The 24719-nt window shown below is 45.4% G+C and overlaps 1 protein-coding gene across 1 annotated transcript in view; it reads right to left on the bottom strand.

Annotated features, from left to right (window-relative positions):
• The window catches only part of SYT13 (synaptotagmin 13), a 46577-nt gene extending 22919 nt beyond the window's left edge, over positions 1 to 23658 (bottom strand). Inside the window, exon 1 of the mRNA XM_055281824.1 lies at positions 23342 to 23658. Within this exon, the coding sequence (XP_055137799.1) occupies positions 23342 to 23524 (183 nt within the window). The 5' untranslated portion in view covers positions 23525 to 23658. The remainder of the gene's footprint in view (positions 1 to 23341) is intronic.
• Positions 23659 to 24719: the final 1061 nt, after the last annotated feature.

The following is a 24719-nucleotide window of genomic DNA, read 5'->3' as shown; positions in this document are numbered from 1 at the left end:
GTACACTTACAAATGGTTAAGATGGTAAATTTTATGTTATGTTCTTTTACCATAATTAAAAAAAAAGAGAGAAAAAACCCCAAACACCTCCATGGGAGGAGCTCAAGCCCTGTGGGCAGGAAGACAGGCAATGAATTCTCCTTGCTCCTCCTCACTATTCCCAAAAGTGCCTTCAGTCGCCTTTTGGAATATGACCCCTGGAAATCCAGCAGTCACCCTGGATGCCAAGTGGCAGTGGCTCAGTAATGCCCCTGTGCTTGTCCTCCCTCCTCCCGGGCCCCGCCCACGGTTCCCTGGCTCCTGCTTCCTCATGAAGGGCAGCACAGACACCTCCGGCTCTGCCTCCGGTAATAATCCAGGCAGAGACAGATGGCACGGGGGGTGGAACCTGAACCTTCATTTAATGAACAAATATTTGTTGAGCGCCACTACAGGCCAGGTCCTGTGCTAAGTGTTGGGAATATGGGAGTAAACAGGACAGATGCTGTCCTTCCCTTATGGGGCTTATGTTGGAAAAACAAAAATTAATTATGTAGTTAATGATCTGTAAACAAACATTTAACCTTACCAAAGATGCTAGATGACCCCTTTTGTGACATGATTAATTTTTCACCTTAGGGCTGTTTATTAATTTGGGGTTTCATGCTGGGACATCCCTCTTACAGTAGCACGGCACCACCCAGGAGGTTGCAGGTGGGGGAAGCAGATCCAGCTAAAAAAGAGATCATCTTTGCTCCTTAAACTTGAACTTTAAAAAAGGGGAGGGCAGAGAAGAAGCATCCAGTTGAGCAACCAGTATTCAGATGATGCCAACCATGGGCCACTGCTGCTGCTGGGGTCTATAGTACAGCTAAGCCCCCGCCAAGGGGGTAGTGAGGCCGGGGCAAAGGGTCTGGGCTCTAATACTGGCGATTATGCACACTAACGTGTATATAATGAAATATATCCTGCTGGTCAGGTATTCAGGCTCTAAAACAAGACAGCTTAGTTGGAGTCTGGGCTCTGTCAATTACTTGCTGTGTGACCTTGGGTCTGATTAATTAACTTCTCTGTGCCCAGTTTCTTCATCTGTAAAATGGGGATGCTAACAATAGCATCTATCTCCTGGGGTTGGATTGAGGCTTAGATAAGATAACTCACGCAGAGCTCTTAGGACAGAGGCTAGCCCAGCCAACCCTCGACAAATGTCGGCAATATTTATGTGACCCTAGGGTCTAGTCAGGTGCTACAAAAAGTGGGGTTTGTGTGTAGGGACCAGTTGATGAACTATTTTTGTTGTGTTACTTTTTTACTCATTTGTGATAAATATAGACATTGAGTGTGAGCATTAAAACAAACCTAAACTAAGCTAAGCTGGATTCTCTCTCACAGATAGTTGGAGAAGCTCTGGTCTAGACCAAGCATTCTCACACCAGAGCCTCCATGGTAGGTGCATCTGTGATGAGATCTCTCAGGGTCCTGTCCCTTGATGTCCACGCCCTTATATAATCCCCTGTCCTTGAGTATGGGCTGGACCTAGTGACTTGCTTCGAATGAACGAATATGCAAATGTGAGAAGACAATGCTTCTGAGATTAGATTACCAAAAAAATGACATTCCATTTTCCTTGCTGTCTCTCACCCACGCCCCCTGATAAAACACACTGCAATGTTGAAAGCTTTCCTATAGAAAGCCCCACGTGCAAAAACCCGAGGGCACCACAGGAAGAACTGAATCCTGCCAACAACCACAAGAGCAAGCTTGGAGGCAGAGGTTGCCCCAGTCAAACCCTGAGATGAGCACAGCCCCAGAGGACACCTTGACCACAGCCTGGCAGAGATTCTGAGCCAAAGGACCCAGGTAAGCCATGACTGGATTGCTGACCCCACAGAAACTGAGATAATAAGCATTGTTGTTTTAAGCCATTGTGTTTTGGGGCACTTTGTTGCACAGCAATAGATAACTAATACAGCTGTTTGTGAGAATTACCCAAGAAGATGTTAAAAAAAAATGTAGACACCACTACACACCCACTAAAATGGCTAAAATCAAAAAGACTGACAACACCAGTGTGGACAAGGATGTGAGACATTTGGGATGCTCACTAGTGCCAGTGGAAGGGAAAATGGCAAGCCATGTTGGAAAACTGGAAGTTTCTTAAAAGTTAAACATAAATCTACCTTATGACTCAACAGTTTTTATCCACTCCCACGTATTTATCCAAGAGAAAGGAAAACATGAACCCGCAAGAAGACTTAGACATGGCTACTGAGAGCAACATGACTCGTCCTAGCCAAACACTGAAAGCAGCCCAGCCTTCCACCACAGGACAATGGAGAAGTCCGTTGGGGCATATTCCTACAATGGAATATTCCTCAACCAACAAAAGGAATGAGTTTCAGGTACACTCAACAATAGAGAAGAATTACCAAAACATGCTGAGGGAAAGAAGACAGCTGTCTACGAATACATACTGCATGATTCCATTGACAGTGCCGGATCTCAGCCAGGGACAATTTGGCCCCTCAGGGGACATTTGAAGTGTCTGGAGACATTTTTGTTTGCCACAACTGGAGGCGATGGAGCTGCTAATGACTACTGTCACCATAGGGATTGGGAGCAGTTACTGGAGGCCAGGAATGCTGCTAAGCACGCCACAATGTCAACCCCTGTCTCGGTTCGGACAGCTAGAACAACTTACCACAAACTGGGTAGCTTCGACGACAAATGTTTATTTCTCACAGTTCTAGAGGCTGGAAGTCCAAGATCAATGAGCTGGCGAATCTGGTATCTGGGGAAAGCCCACTTCCTGGTTTGCAGAGAGCCGTTTTGTTGCATCATCACATGGTGGAGAGCAGACAACATCTCTCTCACATGTCTTCTTCAAGGGCACTAATCCCATTCCCGAGGGCTTTACCCTCATGACCTGATCACCCCTCAAAGGGCCCACTTCCTAATATCGTAGCCTTAGGGGTGAGAATTCCAACATATGAATTCGAGGGCACACATTCATTCCCTAATTCCCCCACAACAAAGAATTATCAACCCAAAATGTCATTAGGGCTGAAGTTGGGAAACCCTGATTTAGATGAAGTTCTATGACAGGTGGAACTCATCAGTGGTAATAGACATCAGAACAGTGACTGCTTTTGGGGAGAATGGACTGGGAAGAGGCACGTGAGGGGTATGGGTTACAGCCTGAGGGATACATATTTGTCAAAATTGATCAAGCTGTAAACTTAGGATGTGTATATTTCACTGTATGCAAATTATATCACAATAAAAATAGAGATAGAGACAGATACACGTACACACATGCACCTCTGAGTAACACGCTGAACTGGGCTTTCTGGGGTGGTTGAAGAATCTGTATGCTCAGCAAGTTTGCTGAGTGATTCCTACACACAACCAGCCCAGAACTTGGTTGTGGACCTACATTTAGGATCCACTGGTCTCTAGACCAGTATTTCTCAAACTTTCTTTCCAAATAGCCTCAGAGGCAGAAGGGAACACGTACTCTAGGGAAGAGGAAGCAGTCGGGAGCAATTGGGGATCTTTCTCCAAATCTCCAATTCTATCTTACAAATTCATATGAGTCTTTGTATTTGATTCCATATGATTGTTTTAGTATTAAAATGTTTTAAATTACTACCAGCAAGGAAAAGTTTCTTTTGTTTATTTTATGACTTCTAGGTCTGGTACCATACTCCTTCCACTCCCTCTCAAATACACACACACACACACACACACACACACACTTCCTAATGTCTGGACAACAGGCATTAAGTCCATTACATCAAGCTATAAGAAACTGAGAGAGATCCTCATTTTGCTCATTTTGCCTCCAGTGAAGGACCAACTCCTAGAGGCTGAGTGGGAACAGCCTCGCTATCCTTTGAAGATAGCTTAGAAGCTTATCAAAATTTCCCTTCCAACTGCAGAGAAAAGTTTCCTGGAGAAAATGTGGGGCGCAGCTCTTAACCAATCCGAAGGTTTGATCTCCTCTGTCCATTCCTTCTGTAGAGGAAGGCACACCCAACCGATTTGTGTCCTAGCAGATACCGACAACTAACTGAACCTTCATGGCTAGCCAGTCACTTAACAGACTTGTATTCATCAAGGAAGGCCAACTGCTAAACCTCAAGGCTGAACCAATAAAAGCTGATTTCTCACAGTCTGAAAAGGGCCGTTTATTTTCAAACTCAGGGCCCCAGCCTCTTCCACCTTGTGGCCTTGTTTACCTGTGCCCTGCACTGTTCAAATATAAACTTCTTAAATCCCCATAGTAACCTTATAGGAAGCACAAATATTGTCAAGCCCATTTTACAGACGAGGACACTGAGTCCGTAGAGCTCAGTTCTGTGCCAAAAGTCTTGGCCCGCTAGGGGGCGGTAGAGGCTGCATTCAGACCCAGGCTGACTCGCCCCGGAATCCCCTGCGGAACCACCAGGCCCTGCTGCCTTCCTGCCACTTCAGCCACCGCCTCGTAGTTCTAGTGACCGTGACCACTCCTCCACGTTTCTGTGCCCCTAAGGCAGATGCCCAGGACGCTGCCTGGTCCCACCACCCACTACGCTGCCCCTGCATGCCCATCAGTCAGGGAAACGGGACTGTCAGCACCAATTTCCATACTTTGAGGTGCATCAGCTTCATTTGGGGAGTGCACAGTTCAGATTCCCAGGCCCCCCAGAGGTTTGACTTGGTGGGTTCTGGGTGGAGCCTAGGGATGCCTCACTTGGGAACACCCTGATTTGGGGGAGCCCCAAACATCCAGGTAGGGTAGAGGTAGACACCCCCTCTCTCATGTTAAGCCGCTCACAGGCATGGCCTCCTGTCTCAGAGTCCGCTCAGCTCCCCCCGCAACACTAATTTGCCTGCTAGGCCTCCGTCTCCTAGGAAGCTGCCAGCACCACGGTCCTCTACTTCTTGTCTGCTTCAAGAATTGTGAAGCCATGTGCCCATGGGCAAATCCACAGTTATTTGTGGGAGTGGGAGACAGGTGACACAGTTCACGCTGCAAAGGGGAAATCCACCTTCAAGAGGAGGCTTTAGCTTCCAGTCCAGGCGGTGCAGTGCTTCCACGGCGACATTACCCTCGTACCATTTTTTGTTATCCCTTCCAACACCTCCTCTCCTGTTTGTTCCGAGTCTGTGCCCCCAATCCTTTCTCAAATCCGCCTCCCTCGTAGCTCACCTCCTCCTATTCTCCTTTTTCCTTGTGGTTATTTTGAAATCTAAAAAAGCCCGTTTATGGTTGGCCCAGGGCACTCACTGCCTGCAGCCGGTACTTGATGTGACCAACTTGGAGATTTGTTGGTGGGTGAGCCCTGCTGGCAGCTGCCCCTCCCACCCCAGCCAGGATGAGACACAATAGGAATACCAGCCAGCCCTAACGCAAACGTTTTATCTGCTGTTTGTCATTCAGCAATGATTAAACCTCCCGGCAATGGCGAACTGCCCTAACAACACTGTCTGATCACTGACCTTATGGAGTGGACATTTCCAACGGGGTAGAGAGCAAGAAGCCAGGAGACCCAAAAAGCTATTTCCCTTAGGAATAAGTGCTGTCGAGACGGGGACAGATGGTAATGAGGTCGGTTGAGCGGTGGGGGCGGGGGGGGGGCGCAGGAGTTGTTTCTACTAAGAATTTGAGGGTCAGGGAAAAGTCCCTGAGCTAAAATTTGAAGAAAAAGAAAACCCATCATATGTAGCTTTACCATGTGTCAGATACAAGTCTGAGCATTTTACCCATTCCGCTTCATTTAAACTTCACAGCCTCATGAGGAGGTGTTATTGTCATCCCCACTTAGAGGAAGAAACTGAGACACAGAAGGGTTAAGTCTGAAGTCACATGGTAAATAAGATGCAGAGCTGGGAATTGAACCCAGGCACATGACTGTGGAGCCTGCAGGCTTTCCAGCTTGGCCCTATCCTTCCCTTCCTGGGAAGACACAATGGTCTATTGTCATTCCCAGGTCTTGAGTAGATATAAGGAGAAGCCAGCGGAGCTGGAGGAAGGATGTCCCATCTCTACCCTCCTAGCCTAGCCATTCACTCATTTACTCCATCAATCATCATTCAACATTATTAGAGTAATAACTATGATGGAGAACAGTAAAACACCAGGCAGAGTCTGTAGAAGCAAACCAAGCTTTGCCTGGAGAAGGGGAGGGTTTGGTAGGAGCAGGAAGGGAAGAAGGGAGAGCTGCAGGAGGTTTCATAGAGACGCTGACGTTGGGTTGAGCGCCCCTGAAGTCTGACAGGTAGAGAAATTGGACAGGGGCATTCCGCCAAGATGGCAGAAGGAAAGTTTGCACTGTGTCCAGAGTACAGTCAGTCTGCGGGTGCAATACAGCTAAAACCCAATGAGAGGAGGAGGATGAATGTTGCTGCAATCCCAACATTTCTGGTGGAAACTAAATTTAAAAACAGAATTATTAAAAAAACAAACAAACAAACAAACAAAAAAACACAAAACTCCGTGGGACTGGAAACCACAAGATAGCAAGATCCTACCTAGATATTTCCTTCTTGTAGGTGGCCCCTGCATTATTTCATCAGTCACATCACAATCACAAAGCCCTTTGGCCACCATCTCTGTAAACTTCCTATGTAACAGATGCTCTGCAATGCACAACACAAACTTTATTGTATTTAATCTTCACACAACTATAGATAAGTGCCTAATATTGTCTCTATTCTATATACCCTAATATTAACAAATAAAAAATAACCTAATTATTTTTACTACAGAGGAGGAAACTGAGGCTCAGGGAGATTGAAACATATCCAAGGTCGCATAGCTAATATATGAAAACACTGGGCTTCGAACCTATGTCCACCCCAAAGCCAGTGCTACTAACCTGTGTACTATACTGTGTGTGGTTTCTTGGGGCTGTGTCTCTGGATAACAACCACACAGTTGAAAATGGAAAAGTTTGAATCATTGCTTTTGCTTTTCTGGCAGGTGCCAAATCATTAGGCTGGTGGCCCCATCCACTCCCTCTTTCCCCCGCCAGTAGTCTGGTTGTTTTCATGAACTGCCTGGATGTTTGAGCATCAGCTTTCGTATTGTTCTCAGTTCTGAATCTGGGTTTGACATTCTTTGTGCGGGAAATGTGTTTCATTTGTGCCCTGAACAAAGGCAATGTCAAGACCATGTTGTAATCTCATCAACACTCATAAATTGCTGTATTTTAAAAGGTCAGTAATCTGGACTTGAACACAGCCTTTTCACTCCAGCCACCCTACCCTTATTTTCCCATCTCCAGTGGCCACAACAAGGCTGTCAGCAATGTGTTTCACCTCAGAGCACGGTCTCTGTGACTCCCAAAATTTGACTTTGCTTTCCAAAATTTCCACTTCTGCCCCCTCTCCTGTCCCACTGTACTGGTACTAGGGGCTCACATTTTTCCTGTTAAACTGAGTCTGTGTTTGGAAGGATCTCAGCTCTGCATAATTGAAAACTTCCGTCAGATAGGAACGCAATTGTTTAATATTGGTTCATTTGAATCCTTTAGACATTTTTTTCTTAGCTTCTAATTTGTGTTTCTAATTTAATGTTCTTTTCCCAAGACGATCTCTTTTGTATTAAAGGTTGAAAAGTTTGTTTATATGTCAGTTTCCTTGGCATTAAAATTAGGGTGTTCTTTCAGAGAAGCTATAGGATTACATGATTCTATGGTGCTCAGACAATTGACGAAACCATTAACTAGGGCAACTGCTATAACCATTATTGTGCCAATATATTATAAAGTACAAAAATTTGAGTTTGTACCCATTTAAAAATTGATTAACATATATTCAAGTTTATCCTTATAATAAGACCTCTTTCATACTTTTGCATTTTGATAAGCTTTTCTTCATGGAAGAGAAAGGAGGTAAATCTACAAAACCATCAAACCCACGTGAATATCACCCATTAGAGGTGATGCAGTGAAGAAAAAAAGTGCAGGGAAGCACTAATCTAAGATCTCCATCCACTTCTATGCAGACACTTGAAAAGCACATCAATCTCTAACCTGAAAGTTGAAAAAACAGCCGAGTTATAAAGTGCAATTTCAAAACCAAGACAGAGGCTGTTTTAACTAGATTCTCCTTATATTTTGGTTTTAAGTCAAACTGCTCCATATTATATTGCTGTCAAACAGAAATCAGAACATACTTGTTGCCTGCCAATCATCTGTTCATCCACCCTACATACCATGGGAGATACATGAGTAAGTCCGCGCCCTCAGAGAGTTTACCATCCCATGGTAGAGAAGAGATATTCCATAAAGGGGAAATACGAGGTGCTTATGCTACAATTCTCCTACCTTATGCTCAAGACAGATTCGGCTAATTGATCAAAGCATTCTTTCCTGCTGAGCTCAGACACAGGGTGTTTGTTCAGCTTAGGGCTCCAGGAAGCTACTATCCATTAATAGGAATTGATATGGAAGATGAAAGACATTTGCTATTCCTGATTCCAACTTATGAAAATATAGATAAAAATAGAAGACAGTCTTAAAAAGCCAAATACCTGGACTGTAGGCTACATAAGACCTAAGGAGGAACTCTTCATTGTTGATGTGATCAGAGAAGGCCTCCTGGACGAGGGGCTTCAATGCAGCACTCAAGGATGATTAACAACGACAGAGAGAGAGCTTCTCAAATGGGGAGGACAGCAGCAGTGTGCATCCAGAGGGGAGCATGCTTAGGACATGGTGAGTCAGCTGGAGAGGAAGGCTGGGGTTGGAGAAACGGAGTTGGAAAGGATTGGTGAGGCCAGGTCATAAAGGGCCTTGAATGCCGAGCAAAAAAATCTTGAATTCTATCTTATAAGTAATGGAGAAACGTTGACAGTTTGTGAGTAGGAGAATGACATGAGCAAAACAGTGTTTTCAGTAAATCAAACCAGCAGGTACATACAGGAGGGGTGGACGGACGTGGAGGAAACTAGGTGAGAAAACCAGCCTGGAGACACAGAGACACAGTGAGGGTAACCCAGGTTGGGGGAAGCATGTGCTGGGGAAAGGGAGGAATCCAAGAGTGAGAGCTGCCTCAAGAAAAATACACTTCAACTATAACTTCTCAGGCTTCCCTTTCCAAAAAAGACACATGCACATGTATGTTTATTACAGCACTGTTCACAATAGCAAAGACTTGGAATCAACCCAAATGCCCATGAATGATAGACTGAATAAAGAATATGTGGCACATATACACCATGGAATACTAGGCAGCCATAGAAAAGGAATGAGATCATGTCCTTTGCAGGGAAATGGATGAAGCTGGGAACCATCATTCTCAGCAAACTAACACAAGAACAGGAAACCAAACACTGCATGTTCTCACCCATAAGTGGAAGTTGAACAATGAGAACACATGGACACAGGGAGGGGAACATCACACGCTGGGGCCTGTCGGGGGTGAGGTGGTTGGGGAGGGATAGCATTAGGACAAATATCTAATATAGGTGATGAGTTGATGGGTGCAGCAAACCACTGTGGCATGTGTATACCTATGTAACAAACCTGCATGTCCTGCACATGTATCCCAGAACTTAAAATATAACAAAAAAGAAAGAAAGAAAGAAAAAAGCAGAACCCCTGTGTGTCACTGGATGTCTGCACTCTCTGCCATGTTAGGGCGACAAATTGATTCTTCTGTGTGAATTTCATGACTAGTCAGGAAGCGGATTTCAAGGGATGGCCATTAAGGTGCTGCTTCTAACATTCTTCCACCAGCTGACATTTTGGCAGATTCAAAGCCAGTCAGTATCATCCATAGATCTAGCTGTTCCTTCTTTTAGATGAGATGCAAACCTAATAGATTTCCTTCTGTGTTACATGGGCTGACAATCAAACAGTCTACAAAATGTCCCAAAATATGATTTGATCATGGAAGGTCAGTGATATCAGAGTCCCTGGCTCCAAATTACTATAAATGAGAACTATTTTTCCTCAGCTCACTCCAAGCTTTTTGAAATGAGAATAACAGCCCCAAAGCTTCCTACCTGCAGGTGTGTCTGTTTGGCAAGCAGATATTAAAGGCTTCAGGACGCACAAAGCATCAGGCTAGATGCTGAATCAAATGGGAAAATGAAAGTGGCTTCTAAACAATAGAACCTTGTGCAAATAGAGGGTGTTATCGCTGTTGGTCCTGAGTTTTGCCAATTTCATTGGCACACTTCCTCTGACTCACAGACTCTTCCTTTATTATTATTAATCATTATGGTTGGTAATAATAGCTAACATGGTTTGAATATGCTATCAATAAGGGTTTTTGCAGGAACAGATGGCACGTTATAACTGGGTAATTGAGGAGAGTTTCATAAAGCAGATATTTACAAATGTATGGAGGGTTAAGGAAAGCAACAAGGAATGGCGAGTATGCAGGGGCTGGGAGAGCTGGGCACCGTTACCATCCCTAGGCCTGAAGGGGCAAGAAGCAGGAGAGGTCACTGGAAACAGGACAGGGTGCTGAAGGGAGACAGTGGCCTGGCAGGATCTGAGCCCTTCAGCTGAGGATGTAGCCAGCCCCCAGCCACCTAGCAGGGAGGGAGCAGGGGTGATGAAGGCCCCTCACACTCCTCTTGTCCTCAGATCTCCTTTGGGCCAACTCCACCTGATGCCAAAAGGCAGAGGAGTTGGTCAATGCAGCTGATAGGTGGAGGCCTTCTGGGGCCAGGGTATGGAGGGGGAGAAAATGGGGATAGCCTTGGAGCAGGGGGTGGGGAATAAGTAGGTTTGGGGTTGAGAGGGGAGCATTCAGGGTGTTCTGGAGGCACAAGGAGATGACTTCTAGCACTTAACTACGTTCTGTGTATAACTGTGTGACGAACATCTCTCCCTCTAGAATATTAACTGCATGAGGTCAGGGATGGGTTCTGCCTTGTCACTGCACTGTCCCGAGGACTAACTCAGTGCCTTGAACATAGCAGGTATGCAAGACATGTTTATTGAATGAATAATCATCCTAGAAGTGGAAAGTGCATGTTTCCCTTTTCATTCTAACAGACACATTTCATTTATCACATCTGGAATATTCTTAATGATTTTTTTCTTTCCCACATGGTGAATAGACAAGTCATTGCTTTGGTAAAGGATAAATAAGAAAATAATTCACAGATTCTTAAAAATATCATTTGAGCAACGGCAGGTGCTGAATCCGTTGGGTGCTTTCATACGTGTCATATTCATTCTTCCACATGACCTTAGAGAACCTTGTAGAATCCCCGTTTCATGAATGAGGAAAGTGGGATTCAGAATGGCCATGGTGATTTGGCTAGGAAATGGTGGAGTCTGAATTCAAATTCAGGTTTTTGAGTCTCATTTGATTCCCATTTTAGCTCAGCATCTTGATTATAAAAATGAATATTTTCATTCTGAGTTAATTTTTTCTTTCGAGTGGTCTCAAAGATTGTTACCTAAAATTAATTCCAGTGGGTACCCAAAATCAAATGCAAGGCTACAACGTGGTAGGATTAGGCTAGGCACCTAATCTCGCGTTCATTCCTTTCTGTTCTTTGTCTCTACGTGTTTTGTATGGAGCTATGTGCAAAGGGTGATAGTCGTGTTGCCACTTAAAGAATCTGCTCCGTTTGTTAGTAAGAGACAAGATCATTAGATGACGCACTTGCAAAGAATGTGCAAAGAAGCCCTCCAAATCATGCGAATATTTTCTCCTCATGTCACATCACTGCCTTCACTGTATTCCTCTCTGATAGCTTCCCCTTTCTTCTATGTGAAGTGGCTGTGCTGGAAACGAAAGTGTATTTTAAGATGCTTGGTGATATGCTCTGAGAAGCAGAGTGCAAGGGGCATTCAGAAATGCAGAATAAGCTTAAAGCTAACAGAAGATATTCTACGGTTGCAGCTGTTTCAATCAACTCTTCTAGTTGCCCTACCAAACTGCTTTTACCCAACCTTATCTGCATCTTCAAACACCATCTTTTCCAAAACATCCTTCTTAATTCTATTTGAAAAGCAAAGTCTTTGCAATCCTGCCTCAATAAACCTACAGCCTTTACATCATGCTGTTCTTACCAGCGAGTTCAACCTGTGTGGTTTATAATGCTCTTCCAAATAAAACATCTCCCTGGGTATTACCTCACTGGCCTTGCAGCTGAAGATTTAAAAACCTCTCTCTAACGTTAGCCAAATGAACAGAGACCTGAAAGGAGAGAAGCCTGTAAAAAGTGAAGTTGCCACATGCTTCCTGCTGGTCTTGATTTCTTGATATATCACTAAAGGCAAGCACAGAGATCCTTCGGTGAACTCAGCACCCTCCCCTGCTTCTCTGTGCCTGTGGTTTTTATTTTGGCTACAAGAGGAGGTGGCAGCCCTGCCACCTCATTTTTCTACCCATCCATTCATCAATGTTTTCAGTCATTCAACATGTCTCCTCGCTTCTCTTTGCTATGTGCTAAGTCCTGCTTAACTTTCTATGAGAGAAAAAGCATGTCTTGGACTTAATGAGTGGAGGTGGGGGTAGGGAGAGGAATCAATGAAATATGTCGAAATACTCTAGGGTCTATGCCAGATGGACTGACTCAATTTCGCAGAATTCTCATAGGACCTCTCTCCCCTTTATGCTTGTTTTCATTCATATTCATATATGCAACTCCCCCCCATTATTTGACTCTAATCTGTTCCCAAAAACATGCTGATTAGCAGATTTCAGAAAGCAGGCACTGGTACTCCATTATTTTAATGGGAAAAATTATAACGCATTCCAGGTCCACCCCCAAACCACAATCAACTTCCCCAAATATCACTGTAACATTATAAGCAGTGTGTAAAAATCTCCCAGGACCTTTCTATAACATAAGGCAATTAAAGCACCCTTTATCTAATGAATTGGGACTTATTGAACTCCTCCTGAAGGTTCGTTGTGTGGGCAGCAACTAACCCTGGAGAGGGACAAGGCTCCTCCAGGCATCGCACTGGCCTGACAGTGTTGATACATAAGGAAATATTGAAAGGCCCTAAATACTGCCTAATTAGATGAGGTTTGCAGGGCCCAGGTATTGGGGGGAGTTTGAGTGGGACCCATGAGGGGCTAAAGCTTGGGGGAACAGAATGGGAAAGATGACAATAACGTATTTCACGGACAGAGCAGCAGGTGCAAACTTGCTGGAAGAACAGGGCAGCCAGGACTACTGCACACACACTCCATCCCTCTCACGAGACTCATGAACAATGAAATGTTTTTACAGGTTGCCCATGTGGACTCATTTTAATGGTTGCTCAATACAGACAGCAAATATTTGTTAAAAACTCGCCAGCTACTGTGGTTTTTGGATATATACCCAAAGGAGTGTAAATCATTCTTCTATAAAGACACATGCTCATGTATGTTTATTGCAGCACTGTTCACAATAGCAAAGACTTGGAACCAACCCAAATGCCCAGCAATGATAGACTGAATAAAGAATATGTGGCATATATACACCATGGAATACTATGCAGCCATAAAAAAGGATGAGTTCATGTCCTTTGTAGGGACATGGATGAAGCTGGAAACCATCATTCTCAGCAAACTAACACAGGAACAGAAAACCAAACACCACATGTTCTCACTCATAAGTGGGAGTTGAACAATGAGAACCCATGGACACAGGGAGGGGAACATTACACACTGGGGCCTGTCGGTGGGCGGGGGGCAAGGAGAGGGATAGCATTAGGAGAAATACCCAATGTAGATGACGGGTTGATGAGTGCAGCAAACCATCATGGCACATGTATATCTATGTAACAAACCTGCACATTCTGCACATGTATCCCAGAACTTATAATAAAAATTATTTTAAAAAACTTGGCTACTGATGAATATTTTAAAAGTGAGAATTTGGGTTTTTTTTTTTTTTTTTTTTTTTAGATATTAAAAGCTCAGAAAATACCACAAAGAGATACTACTTTGCACCCACTAGGATGACTTTTTTTAAAAAATAAAATAAAATAAATAAAAATGAAAATACCAACTGCTAGCAAGGAGGTGGAGAAATGGGAACTGTCATACATTGCTGGTGGAGATTAAAATGGTGCAGTTGTTGTGGCAAGCAGTTTAGCGGTTCCTCAAAATGTTAAACATAGAATTACCATATGACCCAGCAATCTCACTCCTAGATATATACTTGAAAGAATTGAAAACAGGTACTCAAATATTTCTACAGGAATGTACTTAGCAGTGCTATTCACAATGGCCAAAAGGTAGAACCAATCCAAATGTCCATCAATGGGTGAATGGATAAACAAAATGACATTTACCCATACAATGGAATACTTTTCAGCCATAAAAAATAAAGTACTGATACATGCTATGATGTGGATGAACCTTGAAAACATGATGCTAAGTGAAAGAAGCCAGTCACAAAAGACCACATATCATATGATTTTATTTATATGCAGTGTCCAGAATAGGCAAATCCATAAAGACAGGAAACAGATTGGAGGAGGGAGGAATAGTGAGTATTTAATGGATGAGGGGTTTTCTGAGGTGAGGCAAATGTTTTAGAACTAGGTGAAGGTAGTGGCTGCACAACAATGTGAATGTACTAAATGGCATTAATCCTGCACTTCAAAGTGATTAATGTCGTGTGAATTTCACCTGAATAAAAAAAGCTTTGAAAATAATGGTAATCTTCACCTTGTCAGTACGTAGCTCAATACCCCTCCTGGAGACATTAATAAATGTTCGATTTATGCATGCATGAATGAATGCATGAATAAATAAATCTGTCCGTGGTCTACAATGCCCTGCTCCTCCAGGCCCCTGCCTATTTCCCCAGCCTCATTTTTCGCCAGGATCTCCCTTGCTCTCTACTCTTCAGCCACACTGGCTTTTCCCCAGGCCCTCATAAATGTTAGGCTTCCTCCTGCCACAGGACCTTTGCACAGGCTCATTTCTCTGTGTGGAGCCCCCAACATCCTTCCCTTTTGCCCTGGTTAAGATCTTCTCCAACTCTAGCTCTGAGTTTGGCCATCACTCTTTAGGAAAGCTTTCATCTTGTAAGGTGCTCTTGTAAAAGCTCTTCATCTTACACTTACAAAGCACCAGAACCTTCTGTTCAGGTTACCTACCACCAGCACACATTTTCATTTATTTGCCCTCTTCTTCTATAAACTCTGGTTTGCCCCATTATACCGTAAGTTTTGTGAGGGCTGAAGATGGGTTACTGTGTCATTGGGAATAGGGTAGTTATCACTGTATCCTCACTTCCTAGCACAGTACCTGGCACACAGTTGTTCAATAAACACAACCAAGGGAGAAAAAGAGGGAGGAACACAACTTTTTCACCTATTTTCCTATATAACTCTATTAGTTCCATTATTTCTTATCAAATTAGTTATAGGGGGCCCTTTGTGTGCACGTGTGTTGATTCTGATACATACGTATAGAATCTCTTAGTTCTTAAAACTTGCTTCTATGAAGCTATTCTCCTCCATCCTCAAAGCAGACTTTCCCATTGTTTCTTAGCAAGAAATAAGCCCTGGGAGTACTGAATACAGTAAGAAGAAGGTGGAAGCCGGAGGTGAACTGCTGCTGGTTATTGGGAGATTGTAGGTCAGTGTGGACAACAAAGGGACTGTCTCCACATATTCAGATTGCTCTCGTAGGTCTTTGATCCTGGAGTGGTTGTGTTGTATTTTTTCTCCTCTTTATCTTCTGGGTCTGATGCTTCCCTCTCCTGCTGGTTTCTTCTCTTCCTTCTGCCTTTGCTTGGGCCCCCTCTGGTTTGTCTTTCAGGTGTTTCCTTCATCATGATCTAATGGCCTCTCTATGCCTCCTCCTGTGCCCCAGGTACCTCCTCACAACTTGGCTAGTATCTGAAAATCTAGAAAGGATGCAGCACTGTTTTCTGCTGGAATTAACAAAAGGTGCTAGTGAATCGTCAATTCCATGAAGAGAAGAGCCATGTATCTGAATTATCTACAAACTGTACCCAAAGAAGGAACTAGGAGAGGAAGGGAGATGTGACAGGTCAGATCTGTCACTGGAAAAAAGACAGAGGGACACAGGCTTAGGGGTCCACAAGTGAGCGCTTGTATTTCCAGCCGGGTATGTGCTCATCTCCCTGAAAGAATCTATGCTAATTTCTTGATGAAAAATTCATACTGTCTTCCACGTTGCTAAGCAACCAGACCAAACATGTTTACTGTGTAAAATCTCTGTGGAGGGACCCGGGCTGCACCCAATGCCTGAAGTGTGATGGCGGCAGCAAAGCAATCAAAAGCATTGGGAAAGGTTTCTGAAGTTGGCCTGCAAAGATGTATATTTATAGACACTTTTATGCCATATCTGGGGAAACACAATGGCTCAAATAAAATTTTGACTACTTTTTTTCTGCTAATCTCCAACCTCGTTGTCAAAAGTGTGGGCTCTGAAGCCAAATTTTGTAAATTTGATTCCCAGCTCTCCCACTGAATATGTTACTTAAGCTTTCTGTGTTTTACTTTTCTTCTGTAAAATGAAAAATAATAATTATGCATATTTCATAGGGTTATTGTGATAATTAAAATTAATATGGTTATGGCCAGGTGCAGTGGATCACACCTGTAATTCTAGCACTTTAGGAGGCCAAGTCGGGAGGATGGCCTGAGCCCAAGAGTGCAAGACCAGCCTGGGCAACATAGTGAGACCCTCTCTCTATAAAAAATAAATTTAAAAGAAATTAGCCAGGTACAGTGGCACAAGTCTGTATTCCCAGCTACTTGGGAGGCTGAGGTGGGAGGATCACTTGAGTCCAGAAGATCGAGGCAGCAGTGAGCCATGACCATGCCACTGCACTCCAGCCTGGGTGGCAAAGTGAGACTCTGTCTCAGAAAACATTTTAATATGGTTAAAATGCTTAGAACAGTGACTGGCACATATAAAGAACTTAATAAGTGTTAGCTATTCTATCACTGTTATTTATTACTCTATGGAAATACTTTGTTGGGGTGCTGGTGGTTTATATGAATGGGTGAGTTCACCAGGCAAGAGATGAGCTAATAGTAAGCTAGAAAATGAGTCCTGTAAAAGTCTGAGAATCCATGGACGTCAGACCTTACAGCCTTCCAGAGTTGAATCAGTTCCAGGAGTGGGGTTAGCAATTCTTGGGGTGTCCTATCATCATTAAGGTACAGGGGAGACTTCAGGACAAAAAACAACCTGCACTGGAGAAAATTCTACTTTAGGCTGAAGGCAGAAGTAATACCCCCAACCCTGGGTTTCCCATGGCACCCTGTGCTTCCCTGATCATGGCAATTGCTTGTTTTATTGTCTGTCTCCCCATTTATCAAGAAAAGCATATGTCTGTCTTTCCATTGCCATATCCCAAGGCCTAGCATGTGCTCATTAATCTTTGATGAATGAACTATTTAACTAATGAAATGCAGCATCTGTCCATCCTCACTCTTACATGTGTGAATTAAAACAACCAATCAGAGAAGGCGTTGCTCTAGAGGACTAAGGAAGAGGAGAAGAGGTAAGAGGCCTAATAGGACCACACTGATGGTCTTAAGGTCCCAGTCCCCAGGGGGAATCCTTCATGCAGCACACAAGAGGTGGCCATGGGAAAAACAGCAGAAAGCAAACAGGGCCGAAGAAGCAGTTTATTAAAAAAACCATAAAAAGGAGGCTCATGTCTCTTGAATATGGCCCCAATGTCCTCCTGGCAATAAAAATACTGGCCTGATACTCAATTAATGTTCACAAACATGTCACAATATGACACTTTTTAATAAAAAACTTACTGATGTATAACTGCAGACAGAAAAGTACATAAATCATAAATGTAGAGCTGGATGCATCTTCACAAAGTAAACACACCTCTGTAACCAGCACCCACGTCAAGAGGCAGAGCAAGAACAAAGCCCAGAAGCTCTCCTACCCGCTGCAGTCATTTCCTGTCCCCCAGGGTAACACCATAAATAAACTGTGCTGGCTTCAATCCTGTGTCAATGGACCCCTAACAGTATGCACTCCTTTGTGTCTTCCATCTCTTATTCAGTGTTAGGTTACAAGATAATGATTTAATTCAAAATACTGCCATGTGCTCAGCATCATACCAGACATTGTCAAGAATACAAGGAAAATGGAGGAAAAAATTCTCTAATCTTAAGGAGAAGACTCCACTACACATATATTGTTTGATAGAAATTCAGGCCGGGAGGGCTGGCTCATGCCTGTAATCCTAGCATTTTGAGAGGCCGAGATGGGCGGATCACCTGAGGTCAGGAGTTTGAGACCAGCCTGGCCAACATGGTGAAACCCCATCTCTACTAAAAATACAAAAGATTAGCCGGGCATGGTGGTACATGCCTGTAATCCCAGCTACTTGGGAGGCTGAGGCAAGAGAATTGCTTGAGCCCAGGAGGCAGAGGTTGCAATGAGCCGAGATTGCACCATTGCACTCCATTCTGGACAACAGAGCAAGACTCTGTCAAAAAAAAAAAAGAAAAGAAGAAAGAGAAGAAAGAAAGAAAGAAAGAAAGAAAGAAAGAAAGAAAGAAAGAAAGAAAGAAAGAAAGAAGAAAGAGAAAGAAAGAAAGAAAGAAAGAAAGAAAGAAAGAAAGAAAGAAAGAAAGAAAGAAATTCAGCACTTATTTATATTATTTTGTAAAACCTTAGAACTAATCTACTAGGGTTCCACTGAAAGCCACTTCGGTGATCCTGACTCTGCTGGAAAGAGGATGGGATTGTAGAGTTTGGTCACATGTGACAGTGGGTGGCTGGGGATATAGACAGAAGGGGCCTGGGGGCCAGACTCAGTGGCTCACACCTGTAACCCCAGCACTTTGGGAGGCCGAGGTGGGCAGATTACATGAGCTCAGGAATTTGAGACCAGCCTAGCCAACATGGCAAAGCCTTGCCTCTGCCAAAAATACAAAAAAATTGCTAGGCGTTGTGGTGCACACCTATAATCCCAGCTACTCAGGAGGCTGAGGCAGGAGAATCACTTGAGCCCAGGAGGTGGAGGTTGCAGTGAGCTGAGATCATGCCACTGTACTCCAGCCTGGGCAACAGAGTGAGACTCTGTCTCAAAAAAAAAAAACAAATAGGTGTGGGAACTCCTGCTGAGGGCCAAGCAATTTCAACAAAGCCTTTGGCCATGTGTTAGCTTCAAAGGGACAGTACTGCGGTCACCCAGGGAACCTCTCTGGCATTTGAAAAGATTCACTTAAGTGCACAGCAAGGTAGACACCATGTTGGGAGAAAACGAGGCCATGAAAAGGAAGGCTTTCTGAAAACAGGACGCGGGTGCCTGCCAAGTGGTAGGGGTACAGCACTGAGCCGTGGGGCAACGGGAAAAGAGCAGTTCTCCTTTCTTACTCCCAATTCTTTAGGTTGGGCGAAAGGAGGACTTTCTATGAAAGGACCCAGAAGTGGGCTGAGTGGCAGCCTGTGCGGACAAGGGTGATGAGGAAATTCAGAGGCAGGAACCCATGGGTCTGGCTGCCGCTGACTAATAGATTCAGAAGTAATGGTGAAGGAGAAACCATCATTCTCACCTTGCCTCCCTGGCTCTTTCTCCTTGCTGAAGTTGCCAGGTCACTGCCTAATGATCAAGCTTCTAGAGGTAGGCTGATGACAGAGAGGTCCCAGGTGACCTGCCAGGCCAGGAGTGGGCAGCATAGTAAAACTGAATTCCTTGCATGCCTGGAAGGGCTGCACATGAGTGAGAGTGACGCACTGCCTAAGAAGGCAGGATAAAGGGTCCAGAGTGTATATTTCAGAAAAGCAAAGAACTGTGACTTGAAAACAGCTGGAAGCATGAGAGGTAATGAATGGCCGAGGGCTGCCTAGGGACACTTCATCTGAATTGTTGGAAAAAGCAGAAAATAAAAGACACAGGGCTGCAAAGGACTGTCTAATAAAACCAAATTGTGAAGTAGCTATATGTTTACTTCTTTATTAATTCATTAAATAACAGAGTCTAGCAGGAGATTTAATAAGTACCATAATTTAGAATGAGAGATGAGCGTAAATCTAATGTGAACCATCTGCAACAGCTGTAATATGCTACCAAGCTATCTGTGATTTCCCTTGGGGACAAAGTCACAGGTATGGATGATACGCTATGGTTTTTTTTTTGCTATTCCTACTTACAGAAAATACTGCTTCAGTCAGAGGTAAGTGAAAATAATGATGTCATTTTTTTTCCTATCCAAGACCACGAACCTTTTAATGCTATCTACAGACTCTTTGGTGGGAGGTTTGTGGACCCAGATTAAGAACCCCTGGGGGCCAAGCACAGTGTTCATGCCTGTAATCCTAAGAGTTTGAGAGGCTGAGGCAGGCAAATTGCTTGAACCCAGGAGTTTGAGACAAACCCAGGCAATATGGTGAGCCTTGTCTCTACAAAACATACAAAAAAATTAGCCAGGCATGGTGGCACGTGCCTGTATTCCCAGCTACATGGGAGGCTGAGGTGGGAGGATCACCTGAGCCCAGGAAGTCGAGACTTCAGTGAGCCGTGATCACACCACTGCACTCCAGCCTGGGTGATGGAATCAGACCCTGTGTAAAAAATCAACAAAACCCCTGGGAAAACTCCAAATTTCTTTTCAAAATCACTACAAATTTCAACTTCATCCAGCCATTCAGGGTCAGAAATCAGATTTCTAGGAATAGCCTCCAAACCCAAAGAATTTTTTCAGCAGCCACAACTAGTGAGTTACAGAGACACTGGCTATTAGGCCTTGGACACCTCTGTTGGGATTACAGTCATCTAGACCCCTATTTTCCAGCCCCCATACCTTCTTTCCTCAAGGAACATCCTCAGAGAGCTTCCCTGGCTCTTGCCCTACTTGTCAATAGGTGCCATGTACATCACCCTCCTGTCTTCTGCCACCGCTGATGGTTGTCACCTTCTTCACTTGCTTTGAAATGTCAATTGGTTGCCTTTTCTCTATTTACTTCATCTGGGCCAGTGGCTGAATGAATCTGAGAACAACGGCAACCAAGTCATTGTGAGATCTCAGCTTCAACACATTCACACTCATAGATTCAGCCCCAAGTTGCCCACATCTTTGTCACTGAGGGAACCAGGTAAGGGAATGTGGATGGGCAGGTATCATATATCAACAAATATTTATTGTGCCCCTATTGAGCTTGCTCTCGGTTATAAAGACATGGTGCATGCACCCATATTTGAAGATGATAATCCCCATTGGATGGCCCCTGAGATGACTTTATTCATCCACAATTTCTTATTGGATGCCTACTACTTTCCAGGCACTGAGTGGGTGCTGGGAATAAATATTACACCAGCAAGTGAATATGAAAGGCTGCATCCTCATGTAAAGAGTGCCATAAAAGGATTTGTTAGAAACAAGATGGGAGAGAGTAACAGGAAGAGGGTGTTTTGTTTGATGTGTCAGTAGGCAAAATCCTCCCTGAGACTTTAAATGGAAAAAGACCTGAAGGATGACAAGGAGCCATTTGTATGAAAGGCCAGAGAAAAATGAAGGGGCAGAAAAGGGCTTGGTGTTTTAAAAGAATGATCGTAAATCCAGGGAGGCCAAGACTGCTGATGAAGAAAGAAACTGGCATGAGCTTGGCTGGAGAGGCATGCACCTTCCATTGTTAAAGCAGGTGAGTGGGTGGAGATGAGTGGCTAATAGCACAGCCTCCAGAATCAGACAAGCTCAGCTAGAGTCTGGCTCTAAAACTTCTCTAGCTGTGCAGCTCTAGGCAAGTCAGTTACCTTCTCTAAGCCTCAGTTTCCTCATCTTTAAGTTGGGATCATTCTATGGCTCCCTCACTGGGTCAAGAAACACATTAACTAGTGCACTCTGAACAGTGCGCCTGGCACACAGTGTATGCTATGTCATGGTTTGCTATGACCTCTTCCAAGCTCAGTGAGAAGTTGTGGAGGATTTGAAGCAGGGGAGAGACACAACCTGGTTTTTCTTTAACAGATGATCAGCCATTCTGTGGGCTACTGGTCATCAATAAGACAAAGTTTTGGAAGAGACCCTAGAGGTCATTTACACCAACTACTATCCCAGTGGTTCTCTCTAGAAAGGGAAGGGGGCGGTGCCTGGAGAGACATCACTGAAAGGCAGAAGAGTGGCTGTTCCTCAAGTGTGTTGGGCAGGAAAGAAGGTTGAGAGGCGGCCGACCACGACTTGTGGAGAAGGACTCCCAGCCCCTGGCCAGTGGAAAGCCCACTATTCCCCTTTTCCAGATCGTCCCAAGTCCCACATTCTGCTGTGCAGCTGGCTTCTATTTAGCCACTGTCAATGTCACTGTTCTTGGATTATAAGTGCCTCAAGGACAACAGCCATTTCCTTTCCACTCTCACTGTACAGTGACTGACACAGGCCCCACACAACTGGGTCCTCTGAGCTTTTGAATTATTGATTGGAAAAAGGAAGATGGAGTCACAGCATTTTAGTGCCACTCCCGGAACCATACAGTCTATAAGGGATCTAGAGGGCCTTTACGAGGTCCTTTAAGTCATGCCCCTGCCCCAGGGCCATCCTTCCTTAAATCACTCTAGCAAGACTCTTTGCCTCCTGGTTCTCCAGAGAACATTCTGCACTCTGTACTTTGGAAGTGCATCCTGGAGGTCACAGCCTATGCAGGGAAATCCTTCCAAACTGCTTCCCCAGACCCCTTCTGCTACTCTTTACAATGGGAGCACGGGCTATTTCCTGCACGAAAGGGCTCCGGCCATGAGCAAATGCATGGGATAAAAGCCCTCCTGTCTCCAGGGACATCTGCAGAGACATCTTGGGGGAGGCCATACCAACCCCCTCTGACTGGCTGGAGCTCAGAGCTGCTAGGGGGTGGGGAAGAGTCCTTCAGGCGCCTCCGGGATTCAGCTCTCTAGACCTCGCTAGCTTCCCAGCTCCTGCGGGACCGCGGCCACCTCCCCGCTCGCTTTCCAGGCATTACCTCTTCTCAGCTCTGGCAGGACTTGCCCTACCCTGGCTCCACAACCACCACCCACCTCCCTCTCACAGACCCCAGTCCTTTTCCCAATTCTGCAAACTCCTCATTCTCTGCTTCCTCTCAGGGACTTCCCTAACCCTGGCGATTCCCCTCCCAGCCTCCCTCTCCTCTTACCCTTCCCAGCCCTAATTCTTATCCAGGTCCCCTTTCCTGTCCCCTCCCTTTAGGTCTCGCTGCTGGCTCCCATTCTTCTCTTAGTCCCCACAAGCTCGCCGCTCCCTAATTCTCCTTCATGTCTCCCCCATCCCCCAGGCCCCCCATCCCCCTACCTTTTTGACTCCTTGACCTGTCCTCCAGCGCTTCTGCTGTGCCCTCTCCCCGCCAAGCTTTGTCGCGCAAAGATCCGCGACAGCCTCCCACCCCATTTCCCCCTCTGCAGCTGCCCGGCGACCCCGCCTTGCCCGGGGAAGGCCCGCGCGCCGTCCCCGCTCACCTGTTGTGCAGACCCCAGCAAGCTGGGCTTCGCCTTCTCCGGGTCGGGGTCCTGGTCCCGCGGCAGCAGCCCCTTCTTGGGGTGCATGTGCCGACATAGGCAGGTGACCCCGCACAACGCGAGGATGCTGGTGGCCGTGCCCAGCGTGGCGCCCAGCGCGATCACAGGCACCGACAGCACCATGGTGCCCGCTCCCCGCGCGGGGCTGGGTCCCGCAGCTGCTCACCTTCCCCGGGCCGGGCCCGCCTCCAGGCAGCTCCCGGGATCCAGGCGAGCCAGCAGCTCTCCCGCCGCCAGAGGGGCGGGGACGGAGGGAGGGAGGACGGCTGCGAGGACGGCTGCGAGGACGTCAGAGGCTGGACCCGCAGCCACGTCAACCGGCACCCCGCTCCCCGCCAACACGTGACCGGACCCCCACCCCAACAGGAGCCGGAGCCTCCCAGGTGGAAGGAGCCTTGGGGTTGTTCCAGGCCATTCTTAATGCTTTGTGTACCACAGGGGGCAACTGGGCCCAAGAAGTGCTGGAGCTTGCGGAGGTCACACTGTGTTAGAGGACAAACCTGGGCTCCAACCAGAGCTGCGACTCTAGGAGTCACTTTCCCAGACTACTAGCTCCTTGCTCACCCTTCTTCTACCCCAGCAGCTGGCCAAGCTGGCTGTAAAATTGGGTCTTCCGGGAGCTTTTTCAAACACAAAGCTGGAGATTTCCCAGCTCCCCAACCTGGGAGATGGTTCTTACAGGGAACAGGAACAGGCCACAGGTAGAGGGAACAGATGGGATGTTTGGGTTGAGGCTGTACCTGTGTCCTGCTGAAGATGGACAATACAGCTGCATCCCCTTAGGGTTGCCCAAGAATTCACCTTTATTACCTATCAGCAGGTATTCTCACCTTTATATATAGATGAGGAAGCCGAGGCTCAGAAGAGAGGTGCACAGGTAGAAAAATCATCACCCTGAACCCAAGCTTATGTTTGCAGATTCCAAGTCCACACTCAGACGGACTTGTCTTAGGAGGGTAAAGAAGATAAAATGCAGCAGCTAGGAGTACACACTTGATTCAGAGAGGGTGACCATAAAACTATGCTTAGAACAAGGGGAAATTAGAATTCCAGGCATGAGAACTGTCTTAGCTCAAGAAAACAGTGGCTTTTTAGTGTTCTTCATTATATGTAGTGTTGAATTTAATTCAGCAGATATTTGCTGTGGGTTAGCTGTGCTCTAGGTGTGCTGGGCATGTGTGAAAAGGGGTGTAGGTGATTTCATCCACAACAGAGCTTTCACATGTCTATGAGCCAATGTCTCCCAAATCCATAGCCTCTCCAGCCAGACCTTTTCTTCTGAGCTGCAGCTGTGACCACCACCTGGGAACCCACCCGT

Source organism: Symphalangus syndactylus, chromosome 6, assembly GCF_028878055.3.
Source record: "Symphalangus syndactylus isolate Jambi chromosome 6, NHGRI_mSymSyn1-v2.1_pri, whole genome shotgun sequence".
Classification (NCBI taxonomy): Eukaryota; Metazoa; Chordata; class Mammalia; order Primates; family Hylobatidae; genus Symphalangus; species Symphalangus syndactylus.
The sequence above is the reverse complement of the archived record's forward strand: the minus strand, read 5'-3'. Positions and strand labels throughout refer to the sequence as shown.